This window comes from Photinus pyralis, unplaced genomic scaffold (assembly GCF_008802855.1).
Source record: "Photinus pyralis isolate 1611_PpyrPB1 unplaced genomic scaffold, Ppyr1.3 Ppyr1.4_LG7, whole genome shotgun sequence".
NCBI classification, from domain to species: Eukaryota; Metazoa; Arthropoda; class Insecta; order Coleoptera; family Lampyridae; genus Photinus; species Photinus pyralis.
Genome location: NW_022170738.1, coordinates 25,931,393 through 25,947,038, shown reverse-complemented (window position 1 = coordinate 25,947,038; position 15,646 = coordinate 25,931,393). Strand labels below are relative to the sequence as shown.

General features: G+C 36.8%; 2 protein-coding genes across 4 annotated transcripts; both read right to left on the bottom strand.

Moving 5' to 3' along the window:
* Nucleotides 1-899: 899 nt before the first annotated feature.
* On the bottom strand, nt 900-2,615 carry LOC116176803 (succinate dehydrogenase [ubiquinone] iron-sulfur subunit, mitochondrial-like). 2 transcript variants are annotated; one of them, XM_031495572.1, is made up of 7 exons: nt 2,452-2,614; nt 2,140-2,392; nt 1,786-2,063; nt 1,601-1,735; nt 1,388-1,550; nt 1,161-1,283; nt 900-1,112 (listed from the first exon to the last, which is right to left on the bottom strand). In XM_031495572.1, exons 2-7 carry the CDS (start codon nt 2,188-2,190, stop codon nt 1,008-1,010), a joined length of 855 nt encoding a protein of 284 aa, XP_031351432.1. In that variant the 5' UTR covers nt 2,191-2,392; nt 2,452-2,614; the 3' UTR covers nt 900-1,007. The 2 variants fall into 2 exon arrangements, with proteins under 2 accessions (XP_031351432.1, XP_031351431.1); XM_031495571.1 differs by having other exon boundaries at nt 2,140-2,615.
* Nucleotides 2,616-7,364: 4,749 nt separating this feature from the next.
* Nucleotides 7,365-12,375, bottom strand: LOC116176802 (ABC transporter G family member 20-like). Of its 2 annotated transcripts, XM_031495570.1 has the most exons (9): nt 12,205-12,375; nt 9,826-9,989; nt 9,421-9,771; nt 8,751-9,260; nt 8,528-8,705; nt 8,362-8,477; nt 8,167-8,237; nt 7,852-8,117; nt 7,365-7,802 (listed from the first exon to the last, which is right to left on the bottom strand). In XM_031495570.1, exons 3-9 carry the CDS (start codon nt 9,757-9,759, stop codon nt 7,498-7,500), a joined length of 1,785 nt encoding a protein of 594 aa, XP_031351430.1. In that variant the 5' UTR covers nt 9,760-9,771; nt 9,826-9,989; nt 12,205-12,375; the 3' UTR covers nt 7,365-7,497. The 2 variants fall into 2 exon arrangements, with proteins under 2 accessions (XP_031351430.1, XP_031351429.1); XM_031495569.1 differs by having other exon boundaries at nt 9,421-9,989.
* Between the last annotated feature and the right edge of the window lie 3,271 nt (nt 12,376-15,646).

The following is a 15,646-nucleotide window of genomic DNA, read 5'->3' as shown; positions in this document are numbered from 1 at the left end:
AGCAAGCTACAGCAGAACCGCGAAAGGGGCGTGGATTCGGTTCCACGAAGCTTAAAACCTGTAAGGACAATGGTTTGGATTCCAGACCCGTAGAGATACCGTTGGTGAGAAGGGTTTTGGAGGTTGTTATGATCCTTATGAACGTTGTTGGTTGGTATGTAGTGCGGCAAAGAATTGGAGTAACTCGCTGCGCATGCGCGGACTCGACATGGTCAACTTCTTAGATTTCACATCAATATATATCTATGTTCTAAGCAAAGAAGTATTCTTTGGTTCTAAGTCTAAAACTAATTCATTCAAGGAAACTTAGCCCCCATGTTGAAATGCAGGGTTACCTTTCCCATTTATGACGATTTCCTAAGATATCTACCCACAGAGGCGTCCCTCAGGTGCTTCTAATAAAAACAAACTGGGCAACCATTCAAAAGTTAGTAGCGATCAAAACTCACAACCTCCCCATACACTTTATTACATTATTAACACATTAGTTTATAAGTAACGTTTTGATCACTTCCTTGCTGACTTTTGCATTATAACATCCCATTTTGAGATTTTCTACCATTTGCAATGAACTTGAGTGTCCATTGTTGAAACTCAAATTCAGGAGCACACAGATAATGCGCATAATAATAAATAAAAATACTTGTTTAATTTACATATTTTCGCTTACACATTCTTATTCCTAGAGCCTTTTTGGGAAGTACTGAAATACATTACAGCGGAAAATAACCTGTAGCATTGAATTTAGTTATAAATTCAATGCCTGTAGTAACGTAGGATTCAAAATTACCATAATCGACCCACAAGAGCCTCTCTAGTTTAGGGGGGGTTATATTACAATCAAATGCATTTCAACAATTTTGTTGTTTTTTTATTCAACATGAAATAAAACTCAAAAAGTGTGTACACTCAATGCCTTTCAAATAATATTCATAATTTAATTAAGACACCATATAATCTCCTCCAGTATTCACTATAAAAAATGAAAACAAAATGTTACAATTTATTTACTTATTATGAAGAGCAACCGGGTCCATTTCTGGATTAGGCTTTTTCTCCAGTCCAACGACTAGTCGCTTAAGGTGTGCAATTGCCAGACCAGGGTTTAATCCCTAAAGATTTAATAATTAATATCCAGCTGATATTGTTGAATGATATACCTTGGGACAGACACTAGTGCAATTCATAATAGTGTGACAGCGAAATACTGCATAACTATCTTTCAAACGTTCCAATCTTTCGGTGGTTGAAGTATCTCTCGAGTCAATAATCCATCTGTACGCCTTAAACACAAAAGAATTGTTTAACTACACTTCCCATTTTTGCTGATTAATTTAAACTGGTTGTAGTTCGTGCGAACCACCCAATGGCAGGTAGGTATACATACCTGCATTAAAACAGCAGGTCCTAAATACTTTTGACCATTCCACCAATAACTTGGACAGGAGGTAGAACAACAAGCACACAAAATGCACTCGTACAAACCATCTAACTTATCACGATCCTTCGTGCTTTGTAAATACTGATGCTTACCAACTTCTACCTCGTCACTGAAATGTGTCTAATTTGAATCAATTCGAACAACTACAAGTGCACTTACTGACGTTGTAGCCATGGCTGAATCGATTTATACTGATTATAAAAGTGTGTCATATCAGGCACTAAATCTTTCACTACATACATATGAGGTAGAGGATATATTTTCATGGGTTTACTTAAATTGGAGTCAATTTTCCTAAAAAGTTGCACTATCATAATAACCAAGGAAACTGCAACATGTATTACGTAATACATGCGAGGCCATTAAGCCCATCCATGTTCATCGCACACGATCCACAAATCCCTTCGCGACAGGACCGGCGGAAGGTTAAAGTTGGATCCATTTCATTCTTGACCTTAATGAGGGCATCCAACACCATGGGACCACACTTATTTAAATCGACGACATACTCTTTTTGGTAGGGTTTCTGACCGCTATGTTCCGGATCCCAGCGGTAAATTGAAAATTTCTTATTTTTAGGTTTATCGGCGAAAATTGGAGCGGTGCGATGAAAGTTGCGTATCTAAAAGGCATTGCAATATGTTATCGGAAATTCAAATACCTTTAAGTACATTGTTATGTAAGAATTCTAACCATACCTGAGCAAATCCGTTTTTACAAACTTTTAACAGTTTTAACTCGTTCGCCATTATTATTTGAATATTTGTAGCAATTAAATTTGGATCATTTATGAAGTAAAAGTGACAGAACGAGAAATCCCGTCCTATTATTATTTTTTTTTGGTAATTTTGTGATCCTTTATTCTTATTGGGCGCCCTGGTGGATCCACCGAATATCACTGCACTTTTGGCGCGAAATTTGAGTTGCAGAGGGTGGTTGCAACCAGTGTTTCTGATTGGTAGAAAAATGTTTCTTACTCCCAAAGCTCTGACAAATTTATTATAGCATACAAAACAAATGCCTTCAATTCCTTTTTTGAAGCCTTCTACATCTCCCCTAAACGATTATGGTCACCATAAAAAGTGGACGCATTACAGCATCCCGAATGGACATCAACAGATTGGATACCACAAAACAGTAATATTACTGTTCTGTGTTGGATACTACACTACCTTACTCCTGCGCAATCACATTATATTATATTATCCAACATTTACAACCGTTACATACAACTCCCATACCTCTGAACGCTGTGGAAATTCTTTACAGTAACTTTGATCGCAAAACCAACGCCGCAATCTCATTAGACTATTTTCCTACCGACCTATTTCTCTCCTAAGCTGCGTCGCATCCTTTCCGCGAAATAGGATTTGTTTATTCGAGAAAGTTCTATACTGCATTCATTATAAGAAGGTAGTAGATGGCGCTGTGTTTAAAGATAGACCATAGATATATAAATACATAGATACAGCCATACCCCAACATAGTTCAAAAGGACGTACCATCTATTACCATCACTTTCGGCACAATAATTACGTATAGCGCTATCCTTTATAGAGGTACCCTGAGTGTGGAAGACAAGATTCGCATTATTTATTATAACTGTCAATCAAATTGTTAGCACAAATCACACAGAAAATTATCAGATTTGAGACTTTACAACATAAATAAACCGCCTTTTTATTTATTGAAATCGCATAGCAGCAAGAAATGTTACCTTTAAAATGGAAGATGTTACTTAGAAAGCTGGCAAATGAAGAATTTGAAAAAATTACAGCTGACAACTGGAAGAAAGTGTGTGAACATGTGGAAAGTGATTAATTTAAAAGAGAAGTTATATTTGGTTGATGTGGCTGAACTTTATAATAAGTGTTAATAATGACAGTGATGATTCGAATTTGTCAATTTCATCTGACGATGATTCGGATTGTGAGCTTTTACAAACGTAATGAATGTTCACTAAATGAGTATTATCGCCAATTGGATATCATTGTTAAGGTGTTGTATTTATTTTTAATAAATGTACATGTGTAGCTTACTTACTACAATCAAAGAGTAACCATAATTTACTCTTTGCTACAATTAGCACTATAATTTCAAAAAGAAACCCCACCGAATGGACATATGCCGAAAGGTAGGCAAGACGCGTAGCGACCAAAATTTGATATTGCACGCACACACAGTCTAAAAACTCGTTTTCCTAAGAATATTGCACGGATCCTTCTTTGTGATCATGATACAAACGCACTGCATCAACATCATATAGGCCAAAATGATAATTGGAAACGAATTCACTTCCTGTCGCAACTTAATCTCCTTTACCATTACGCCTAAAACCATGCAATTAAAATTAAAATGTTGAACATAAACTTTACTTACTTACGGTTTTTTTGATATTCTGCAAGCCAGCAATGAATTCACTGCAGCACATCATGTCAAACAAGGTAAACATAATCACAAATTTGAATGGCGTAGCTCTATGTAATAAAACTATTTCAGGAATAACAATTATGGACGCGTCTATCATTATGGCAAGCACTAATGTTATTCGTATTCAATTGATAACGCAATAATTACATAATATTTAGTGAAAAAACCGCCCATCATGTTTAGGGCGAATATTTTTAGTTAGATTTGATTTCGCGCGATCGTGAAATGTGTCAACTGTCACATGACTTATGGGACGCGCTTAGTTTTAAGCGTCCGATTCACGTACGACATAGTGGTTAATGCAATAAAAAGAGATAGAACATGTTTAATCTTGATTAGAAAGTAATGGAGAGATGTACAAATTTCTTTGATATGTTTTTTAAAAACCGAGGTACGTTTGTTAAGGATGGCTGTATCTAGGTATTTATATATCTATGAGATAGACGCACACAGGATAAATATAAAACCGCACCAAATTTGAAAAATATGAATATAAATCAAAAGATTTCACGTTTGGATCATTGAAATTGTCATCTAATGTCAGTTCGACAGTTTAGTTCGTAACCGAAACTACTAACATAACAAGATTGGTCACACATTTTATTTTTCGGCGTAATACAGACTCGTGGTTTAACCAATCACAGTGAAGGTCAAAGCTTCCCTATGATTTCTACCACTACCTTCTTAAAATGAATAGAGTATAGAAGTGTTTGTTTGCTATTACAGCAAATTGAATCGTGTTTAAGTTAGTTCCAACATCGATGCCGAAGTGGTAAGTACTGACATTGGCGCTCGTGCGTTTTAAATCTACATGTCATAAATTTTAGTAACAAATAATATTTAACTGCTATAAATCAATCTATTTAAGGACTGTTATAAATGCAAATGCACATAAGTAAATAAATCACGTAATAAATTTAAATTACAATACTATCAATCTCTTACCTCCCTACCATATTGATTTTACATCCCTCAGGTGCACCAAAGTTAAGAGAAAAAGAAAATTACCAGATCAACGGCAACTGCACTCTCGCGGCCTTTCTCCAAATCAGACAAGCATTCGATTCAGTCTGGCACTCTTCCGGACTTAAAAGTTCTGGTCAACATTCCGATCCCTTCACACCTCCCTAATGTTCACTTCTCACACCCTACTCTACATCCTCCACAACCAGAAAAAAACGCCAAAATGAGTTGTACACTCTTCGGTCTCCGCAGAAAACACATATACACGATATAACCGTTTGGGAAAATCACTGGATAATCTTGCCAAGTTCCGAGAAACCACACGCGATACCTACTCTCCAGACACCCTTGGCCTTAAAGTCCACTCAAAACGACGCGGGAATGCGGGAACGGGAGTGGGACTGACGCGGGATATATTTGTACAGCGGCATATGCACGTATGCATACCGATGCAGCAGTTCGCATACGTTATACTTGCATAATCTCGCTGTACAAATGTATCCCGCGTCCGTCCCGCTGCCGTTCCCGTGTCAGGTTTGATCTTTACTACGGTAAAAACCTACGACAACCACCTGATCACGTTCACCTACACTTGAACAACACACCAGGGTTTACAACTTAGCAAACTATAACATTCAATTCTGACACCCAGGTCCGTTGATGACGTCACATTAGGGTGGGGATATAACTTAACGCGGGCAGCGTTACTAGATCCTTGAGTCATACTCAAGAATACGTGATTCATAGTATTGTGATAGTATACCGAGATTCAAAGGTGCCGCGAAACGTCCGTGGTTTCGAGTTGAAAGTTTAGTGTTGCCAACTGTAAGGAAGTATAGGGTAAGTCAAGCAATGCCGCCAAAGGTCATTACAAAAGTCAGTTCACGACTGCTCTATTTACAGGAAAAGAACTGACAAGGAACCTGTAATGATCTCCTTGAGATCGGCTCGCCAGTCAACTTCTCCTATCGCCAGTAAAAACTCACTTACCTGGCTAATAATATTGTATTTGTATTTATTTAGCATAATATAATTATTTATTGATATAATGAAAAAATTGGCAACAATCACATAAGCCAAGGCTCGTGCGTGATGGGTAATCGAGTATATTACATGTAAGTACACTAATACAAAAAAAAAGAACAAAACAAAAATATAGATCACGTTAGCTTGGAGTAAAAATCCAATTCTACACCTAATAGCCTAAGGGCTAGCGCATACATACAACTTTTAGTTGAACAACTGTTTTGTTGTGTATCATATGTATAAAAGAATATATTTAAGCGCACATACTGTCAACTCGATAGTTGCTCGACAAAAAAGTCAAAAAGCTTTATCGATTTGCTTTTGATTTAAAAGTTGGACAACTATCGATCAAGATCAAGCGCACAATTTGTAATGCATTGTATTGATGTGTACACAAACCATCGACTAAACAGTCGATCCGCGACTGAACTGCAATCACAGAACTGTAAACTGTTCTGTGACTGCAACTGCAATTGCCAGTCTCGTATAAGCATTGGAAGCGGCGTCATGTCTCTTGTCACCATGGCGGGAACTATTTCATTATTTATTTTTTCAATCGATCTCAAGAGTAATCTACCTCAAATAGACTAGATCCTGCATATCTACACTATAGCAGAAATCTTTAGTAAAAATAAGTTTTCTTCGCTCATTCTATAATTTTGAAAAACTTGTCTAGGTGCTCTTTTAGCTTAGAATGTAACGTATGAAATATTCCACTAGCTAGATAATCTATCAATGAGTATGGTATAACAAGTCTCTGCTGAGTATAGGATGTACACAGTATCTGGTCGATTTGAGGACATAAAAAAATCGATTGTATGCGCACCTCCATCAACTAAACTGTTTAGTTGAGTAGAAACATTGAATAATAAATCTTTATTATTCAATGGTAGAAATCACGAAAAGTACAAAACTCGACAAAACAGTTTAGTCGATGCAACAGTTGTATGTATGCGCTCGGCCTAATAGTAAAATACTATTACCTGAAACCGTCAAGAAAATTTAAATTTCAGGGCTATTTTGACATTAGAAAGTTGATCTTTACCTGACTAAGTAGGTACCAAAGAGATGGTTACTCTTTGCTAGTACTGTAATATTTTTGCCTGACTCCCATTTACAGTGCTAGTACATGCAAAATAACAATTAGATCATTCATTGAATAAGTTATTCAATGACTGTATAGTTGAAAAGTACAAAGCATAAACTGCAAACTGCATTAAAAATGACACTGATTGTTTTAATTATTTTGAAGTCTCTATGGAAACAATTAAATAAAGTGATTTTACCATGCGTGATTAGGTATCAAAATTTCACACATATGAATAATTTAATTTGGAAAAGTTTTCTATATACATGTTGCGGTTTCAGGTAAATAACTATTATTTTACTAGTGGCGTAGAGGTAAAATGCAAAATCTTTTGAAATAGTAAATATACCGTCACACTAGATGTATCCGAATGATTTTTAGGGATAAATACGGAATAAATACACTTTATTGGGTGAAACAACTTCTATAATGTTTAGGTACCTCTAAGTTTAACACTGTGTTATTTGCGATAATTCAGGAACTGTTATGGCATTTTTGCACCTAGACTTTGCGTCAACACATTTACTACTAAGCTAAACCCTCTGACACTTTAAGCCCGATTGCGAACCCTCATCAAAATCATTGAAGTTATCAATAATAATGTAATCCAAATCACTAGTGATATAAATCCTTTATAAACAGCTGGACGATTCAGTCCCCATCCTTTAATCATTATACACCGTAGGCTTTCAATTGCGCTAGTTAATGGTATAATTGAAGAAACCCCTTGTAATACGGGACTTATACACTGAGTTGGCCAAATCGTTCCACTAATAAATAGACAAGGCACTATCGATCCCAGCGCCATTGTCGTCGCTGAAAATTCCTTTATGCAGACCGAGGCAATGGTTAATCCTATACAAATAAATCGTATGCAAAGTAACACAAACGTCACATGTATTACCGTAAGCCATTCCGCATAAGCCCACCAAAATTCCTAAGTTGATTATAAGAAGAGAAGATCCATTTTGTGTGATCCCAAATGCGATATATGGAATTCCAAAAACAATAAATACTTCGATGAGCATGCATGTCAATTGCGTAATTAGGTATGATACTGTGAGTTCGGTTAAAGTAGCTCCAGAAAGTAACACTCGGTCCATATCTCCGCCCTTGCGGTCAATTATTAGATATAAAGAGGTCAACGTTATGGACATAAAAAATAATACGCTGAAATTAGTCGTTCAGAACGTTTTTTTTTAAATTTATAAGTACGTACGTGATTGTAACTCCGGGTATATAAAACTCTGTAAAATTTAATTGGGCTGAACCATGCACTGGTTGTTCTACCTGCAAAATTTCTGAATGAATAAGCGTTTTTATTCACAGTTCATGCGAGAGAATAAATAAATATGAGTGATTTCCAACTCAAATATACCCGAGAATATACCTATAACATGCCCGAAAAACATACCCGCACAGGTAGAGTCAGAACCTTTTTCTTTATACCACATTTTTCCAAAAAATTTTGAACAAACAATTGATACCAGTTGTATAAATACATTTTAATGAAGTTGGAAATGGCTGCATCTACAATAGTTTTTGTTAAAATATGGTACGGTGCAACTTGTGGTTATTACTTGTGGTGTCCCATACGACTACAATTTCGCCCTGCTCAAAATCCCACGAGCTTGCAAAATTCCACTGCTTAATTCGGTGTCTTAATCCTGTCGAATAATTCGCTTTTATTATTATTGCAGCATACAGTTTGCCTTTATTAACCGATGTAGTAATCGCCTCTTCGGAGAAATAATCAATCTACAAATGCACTTATTTCACAAATTGAAGCATCCGGAAGATTACCAATGTTAGTCCGTTTTCTTTGAGGTATTGCAAATAGATGCAGCTTAAATGTGTAGCGTTGCAGGTTAAAGTGTAATTGCAATCCGATTGCTTGACTTCGTAATTCAAAAGACCCACGGGTATATCTTTGGGATTATGTCCAATCGCCAAACAAAATGTAGCAATTTGCACAATAGTTACCGAAAAGAATATGAAAACAGTGTCCCAGTTTCGTCTCATCCATGTGAAATGTTTCCATAAAAGTGCATTCACGCGCTGTTTGCTTAAATTTTTTTTAGTGCCTACTGTGTAAACAAGGTTCCCCGTAGTACTACTATCGTGCACTTTATTCAAAGCAGGCTGAACATCATTTACAATAAAATCATCTTCTTCAGGGTCATGTGTATCGTCTGTATTCTGTTTTAGACTCACTTTAAGAAACACTTGTTCAAGAGAATCAACATTAAAACGTAACATCAAATCACGTGGGGAATCTTCACCAAGCAAACATCCCTTTCGAAGGAATCCTACCTGTGAAGGAGACAGAAGATATCAAAATGTATAGACTTGGAATAACGTGCGTAAAGGATAATGACTCGGGAGGGAGCGTAAGTAGTTTCTTCAAAAAATGTAAGAAAAGTCGTGATCTTGAAAAACATTACCATATTAGAGTCCTTTCACATTAACTTACTACATCTGCCTGAGAAGTTTCTTCTATATAATGGGTTGTGATTATAATTGTCGATTTCCTACGTATTTTTAATAAATGATCCCAAATCTCTTTACGTAAAATGGAATCCAAACCAACTGTAGGTTCATCGAGGACTAACAGTTCTGGTTCATGTACCAAGGCACACGCCAATGAGACTCTCCGCTGCTGACCACCGCTAAGATTGTTTATCACCATTTTGTAATCAGGTAAAGCCAATAGGGTACTTAGAAACTGGATTCTCGATACTATCCTGTCCTGTTCTAATCCATTTAACCAACCAAAATACCTTATTGCTTCTTCGATTGTAAAAAACGGCATTAATCCAAGTTCCTATAATTACACAGTGCTATAGGTTTGTTTTCTCAATAGGTAGGCGCAAAAGACTTGCTTGTGGCATGTAACCAACTCTGGGTCCCGGTATTCCAGTTTCCTTCGAACCGGATATGGCGCCGAAGACTAGTATTGTCCCAGAATCAACTTTTTTGAGGCCTAAAATGCAATTCAGAAGTGTTGTTTTGCCGCAGCCACTCGAACCTAATAGTCCATATCTGTAACAATAAAGATGGTTGTTGGTTTGTGCAGTACCGTACCACAGTAACCGTACCACGTAATAACAATGGGAATATTCGGCCGACAGAGATCAGTTAGGTGACAACGTTTTGTGTCTCTTGAGACCACTGAATCAAGTTTTGCAGTTCACCCCGCTGTTGCAGCATTGGAATACCATTATTAGGCTAGAAATACCTCCCGCACCGAACCAAGTACCTATTGGAGTACCGATACTTATAATCCGAAAACAAAGGCCACTTTTGATGTTGTAGCCACCAGACGCGAGATGTTCGCACAGTAATGCTACAAAAGGTAGCGGCTTTATCAACACTCGACAAAAATCTCTCTCCCCGTCTGCAAGAAGGAGGTAGGGAACGTTTTCCGTTATCCGCGATTCTTGACGAAAAGTGTCGTGCGAAAGTATTTATGTTGGTTTTAGGAGTCGAAGAGATAACGTAAACGTAATTGATTTAATGTCTAGAGTTGTGCTTCAGCCGCCGTTATCGTAAACAAAAGCTGTAATTAATTCGTCGTTTGCAACCGTTCACGTCAACATATTTCAATTATCTTTGTTGCGGCCTAAAGCTCTTGTCATTTAGAAGACGAGAGCAAATTCATATTTTAGAATTTCAGTTAAATAATATTATTAGATGATTTAGTTTCCCTATGCTAATTTAAAAACGCGCATTAAAACTGCAAGGCCATGCAGTTTTATGCACGCATCAGTTGATAAAGGGTCTTTTGGGCTGACCTGGGAAATTCCAAGAGACAATAGGTGTTCATATTAGAATGATGAATTTAGAAATATTATCCGGCAAGTTAAGTGTAATTTATTATCGGTAGCTAATTAAATGAGATGCAGTAAACAGCATCCGATTAGGTCGTGATGGATCTTAAAAGAAGCGCTTTTAATTAATTTAAATCGGACGTAAGCAGGCTCCACAATGAATTAAGGAAGTTTTAATTTTTAGATGTAGATAACCGAATACGCTGTGTGTCGGCTGGTGAACTGTCGATCCCTTCATGAAATAGCCGAATTTTTTAAAAGGTAAAGTGTTGTTTAGAAAGGATCTTTTGCATCCTCGTAAGCTACGCTTCCTTCTATTATTATAAAGGGGGATATCGTTTCACTTTCCTGCATTTGATTTCTCGTAGACACTGTTAATTGTTAATTAATTCGTGCTTGCATTCCCGTTAGTCGCTGCTGTATCCGTGTACCGTAATTCTGCTTTCAGTTCCTTCGCATCCCTTGGTGGCGTTCGAGTCCAACAGTTCTTCCCGTTCCGTCAGCTTCCGTTTGAGTTGAAAGTGATTTATACTTAATTTAATTGTAAATGTAAGCAAATACCTTAATATATTAATACAGGAAACTCGCTACTATTTGCATTTGCGTACGTGTGACACGTGAATGAGCGCCATCTTTACGGCGCGGTGTGCAATGACGAAAAAATAAGAAGAGAATTATTTATATTCCCAAGAGTATTTAACATCATAGGGGTATGATATTATCAAATACCATCATATTATCAGTTTATCCATAAAGAATTTTGCAAAATAATCTGTAAAAATAATAAATACCCTAAAAAAGCGAGTTAATATTCATCTGCTCATTTCTGTACCTTGGTAGATAATTTCTTTTGCCTTTTCAGGTTTCTAATAAGGTAAGGTGGGGTAAGTTTATTTGGAGGAAGTGGAATAATGAAGAAATAATACGAAAACCATTGCGAATACTAGAGGTTTCATATAATAAACTACTAAAGGAAGTCTCTCAGCTAACTGTTAGTGTAGCAGTACCTACAGTTAAATCTTTATTTTGCCTTAAGAGCTTATATATTTTGTAAACAACCTGTTTATGTTTTTAAAAGTCTTTCCTTTGTGTTCTTAAAAAGTTTGTATTTTTTTTATTTAACAGGTAATTAAAAAATTCGAAAAACTGCTCTGAATCCTCAAATTTTGTAGATTTCCACACATCACTACATGCATTTATATGGAAAATCCAGCACGATTGTAATATCGACACCAAAAAAGAAAACACAGACATAAAGGTAAAGATGCATTGGTAAAAATTGGTAACTGTGGCCACTGACCACCCACTGCTTGCACCTAAAATGAAAACAATAGTATAAGCTAGGCCCTACATAACATAAAACTTCATAGAAATTTGTGGAAAAATATAAAACTTACAATTTGGGTATATACAATAAAGTTACTTACACTTCTGTATTTAAAGGAAATCGAAAGAATGCTTTTGAACAATTTTTCACAGTGGCATTGCAACAACCATACACAGCACAGACCCCACCAGACATGCTGTTTTACGACTTTTTCTCTTCAAAAATCCAAATCAAAAGTTGCAAAAATTTCAAATCAAATATGACATTTGATTGTGAACACACCCTACCGCACGGTGGCGCTGCAGTCACTTGCGACAGGTTGTCAACGTGAGTTTCCTGTATTATTATATTATGTAAGTGCCTCTACACTATATTAAATTTAATTTAACTAATTACAGCGGATAATTTTAAAAGCTCACCGATTGTCGTAAGGTCGCGCACCCCAATCCCAATTCAATTTTCCTATCGCTCTTTCGCTTAGTTCTCCTCCGCTCAGGTTTACTCTCAAAAACGGAACGAACGCAGCTGAAGACCGCACCTGCACTTAACGCCCTAACTAATGCGGCCCAACAGCTTTTCAGGGTCCTACTCTGCCAACTCTCCATAGAAATTATTCGATTTATTAAACCCGTGGCACTATTTTTCAACTTACGTGCGTATTCTCACCGAAATATCATTAGCTCGTCTAAATGCCACCTTCCCACCACGGTTCCATAGGTAATGAGTGCCTCCCCATTAACATATCCCGGTTATGGGCCTTTTATCGGGCAAGAGTTAAGACTCAAAAGGCATATGTCGGACTAATCATTGAATAAAAAATCTATTTTCAACGACTAGGCGCTGGAGGTTTCGTCATCTGCGCTCGCGTCTAAGCTTGTTGGCAGTGCAAGATGGTGGTCTAGTTATATAACTAAGAATCAATATACCTAGGTACCTTTATATTTTAACAAAATCGGAGATAGCGTTAGATTGCCAAAACGGCAACGTATACTCTTAAAAAATGACAAATTATTCATTTCAATTTGGCCAATGAAGAAAAGAAGATTCTTACGCGAGATTCATGTTTGGTTAAAATCGGGTCTTCCCTTGGTGAAGTAAAGTGGATTTTTGTCTTGAACTTGTTTTGCGGTGCGGGGGTGTGACTGAGATTAAAAAGTTAAAAAAAACTCTTCTTCAGCTATAGAGCACACAGGGCAGTTTAAATGGGTAGTATCTGTTCATACTTACATGCAACCTTTAGGAATGGTCATATTTAAGCCATTTAAAACAGTAAGTGGTTTTGCTTTGGTACCATATTGTTTATAAGCTCGCCGAACAGACACCGCTGCAACACCTTGCTGAGAGTGCTGTGCCATATTCAAAAGTGAGCAATTATATTAACTCCTACAACTCACACAATGGAATAGCTACTGGGAATTTAGCTTGAAATCGTTTATTGATTTACTGAGAGTTTACCTTTCTGATAATGTTCTGTGCTTATTAAAAATTAATCCACTTACTGCATTAATATAGATTATTTCAGATACCTCTACTTTTAACCAATGTTTAATGTACCTACATCGACAGTCAAACAGTCATTAAAACAAGAGAAACGTCGAGTGATTGAAAACAAATGATCTAAATCATAATTTTGTATTATACTATGCCTAAATAAATAAATAAATGTTGTTTCGAAAAATGATCAATTTCACTTTTCTTTTAGAATGTATCGTAATTACACACAGTGGCCTGTAAATGAATTTCGGAAATCGTCTGTCCGGCATCTGGATTAGATTCGGTTATCTTAATTAGTGATTTAAAATTGCGAATTAAGCATGAGGTCATCTTTGGATTGTGTAAAATGAAACGTACGTGGGATTAATTTATTACAGTAGTTTTCATTTAATTCGTAGGGCAGGAACGAACGAGATGAATCTGTGATTAAAGATGCCCGTTGTTATTAATAAGGCGCTATTTTTGTAGGCATTTTCGTGGGACGAGAGTTCGCGAAATTTACCTTGAGGAGAACTAATCCGGGGGAGAAGAATTCGGTCTTTAGGTCGCGAGAGCATGAATTTCGCAGATCCAATTTACCAGTTACATAAAGTAATATCTAGAATTGATAGTTAACTGAATGTGTCATTTATCACACCACAATAAATAATGCTTGTTCAAACGGGCGAAATAAAGACTATAGTAAAATACGCGCCGAAATTAGAATAGGGAAGTCAAAGCGATAATATTTAAATTAATTAATATAACAGGCAGATCCTCGTTTGTTGTAGGTAGTTACTTTGGTTGCATAAAATTAGGCGTCTTTCATGAGACTTTTTATCATGTAAAAGCAGACATAGAGGAAATTCCTATAGGAAATCCCTATGTCTACTTCTACATGAATATCACTGTATGATCTAAGCCTACCACCCTTAGACTATGGAACAAAGGGGACTGATTATACGAGGGCTATTTTTTTTTCAACCTCCGGTGGGCTATAAATAAAAGACAAGTAAAGAGAAAAAAATTGTTTTATTACCAAAATGTACGTAAACTTATGCTTATTGCTCAACATAATCACCATGAAGATTATATATATTTCCAATACCCTCTTCATAAAATGTTACCGCCAGTGAATTGAAATGAGTCTTTTTGTAGCCTAAATGTTCGGTAACAATAGAGTGCAGAGAAGCTCTTGACACTTCTGGAAATTCCACAGACAAAGGACTTATTGTGAATCTACGGTTTTCTTTGACCACCTTGTCAACTCATTCAACAAGGTCGTCTGTAAGACAGACTTGCGTCCTTGACCTCCTTCATCATGCACGTCAGTTCGGCCATCTAAACTTAGGGCATCATTCCCGTACAACACCATCACTCATAATGTTTTCTGCGTAAACGCGGCATATTCTCCGATGGATTTCTGCTGCACTATTTCCTTCTGCTTGCAAGAAACGAATAACACTTCTCAACTTGGCGGGAGAATCAATAGACGCGGCAATGTTTATGCGACTGCAGCTCAGCACAAGCTGGCTACTTGAACTCGGCAGTGACATATGTTGTGGTGCGGAAGATCCGCGATCGACTACTGCGCACACCGCGGGCCTGCGACTTGTCTACCCGTCACCGCATGAGATCGGAGGTTGAAAAAAAAACGGCCCTCGTATCAAGAACAATATTGCGCGTTGAAGCAAATTTTCGTTCAGCGACCATATTCTCGGTGCACAAAACTGGATAATTATGTATTATAATTAATAGAATGGATATGCATAAATTTCTAACGCATCACTTACTTCATTTGTGGTGTCGTACAGAAGAGTTGTGCACAATGACTACTTGTCACTACGTTTGTATTTAAATTTTGTTCCTACAGTTGTTGCTTTAACCATTGTTTAAAAGTATTTAAACAACGTTTAACCTGACGCCATGTAGGGGGCCATGTTTTGGACGTGTAAAGAAATTACATTTGCCTCACTTTAGGAACATTATCATTCCTCTCTCTTCCCTTTCCTAAGGTACCACTAATAGCATAGTGTTCTATTCTTTACACTAAGCTAATAGTAATTACA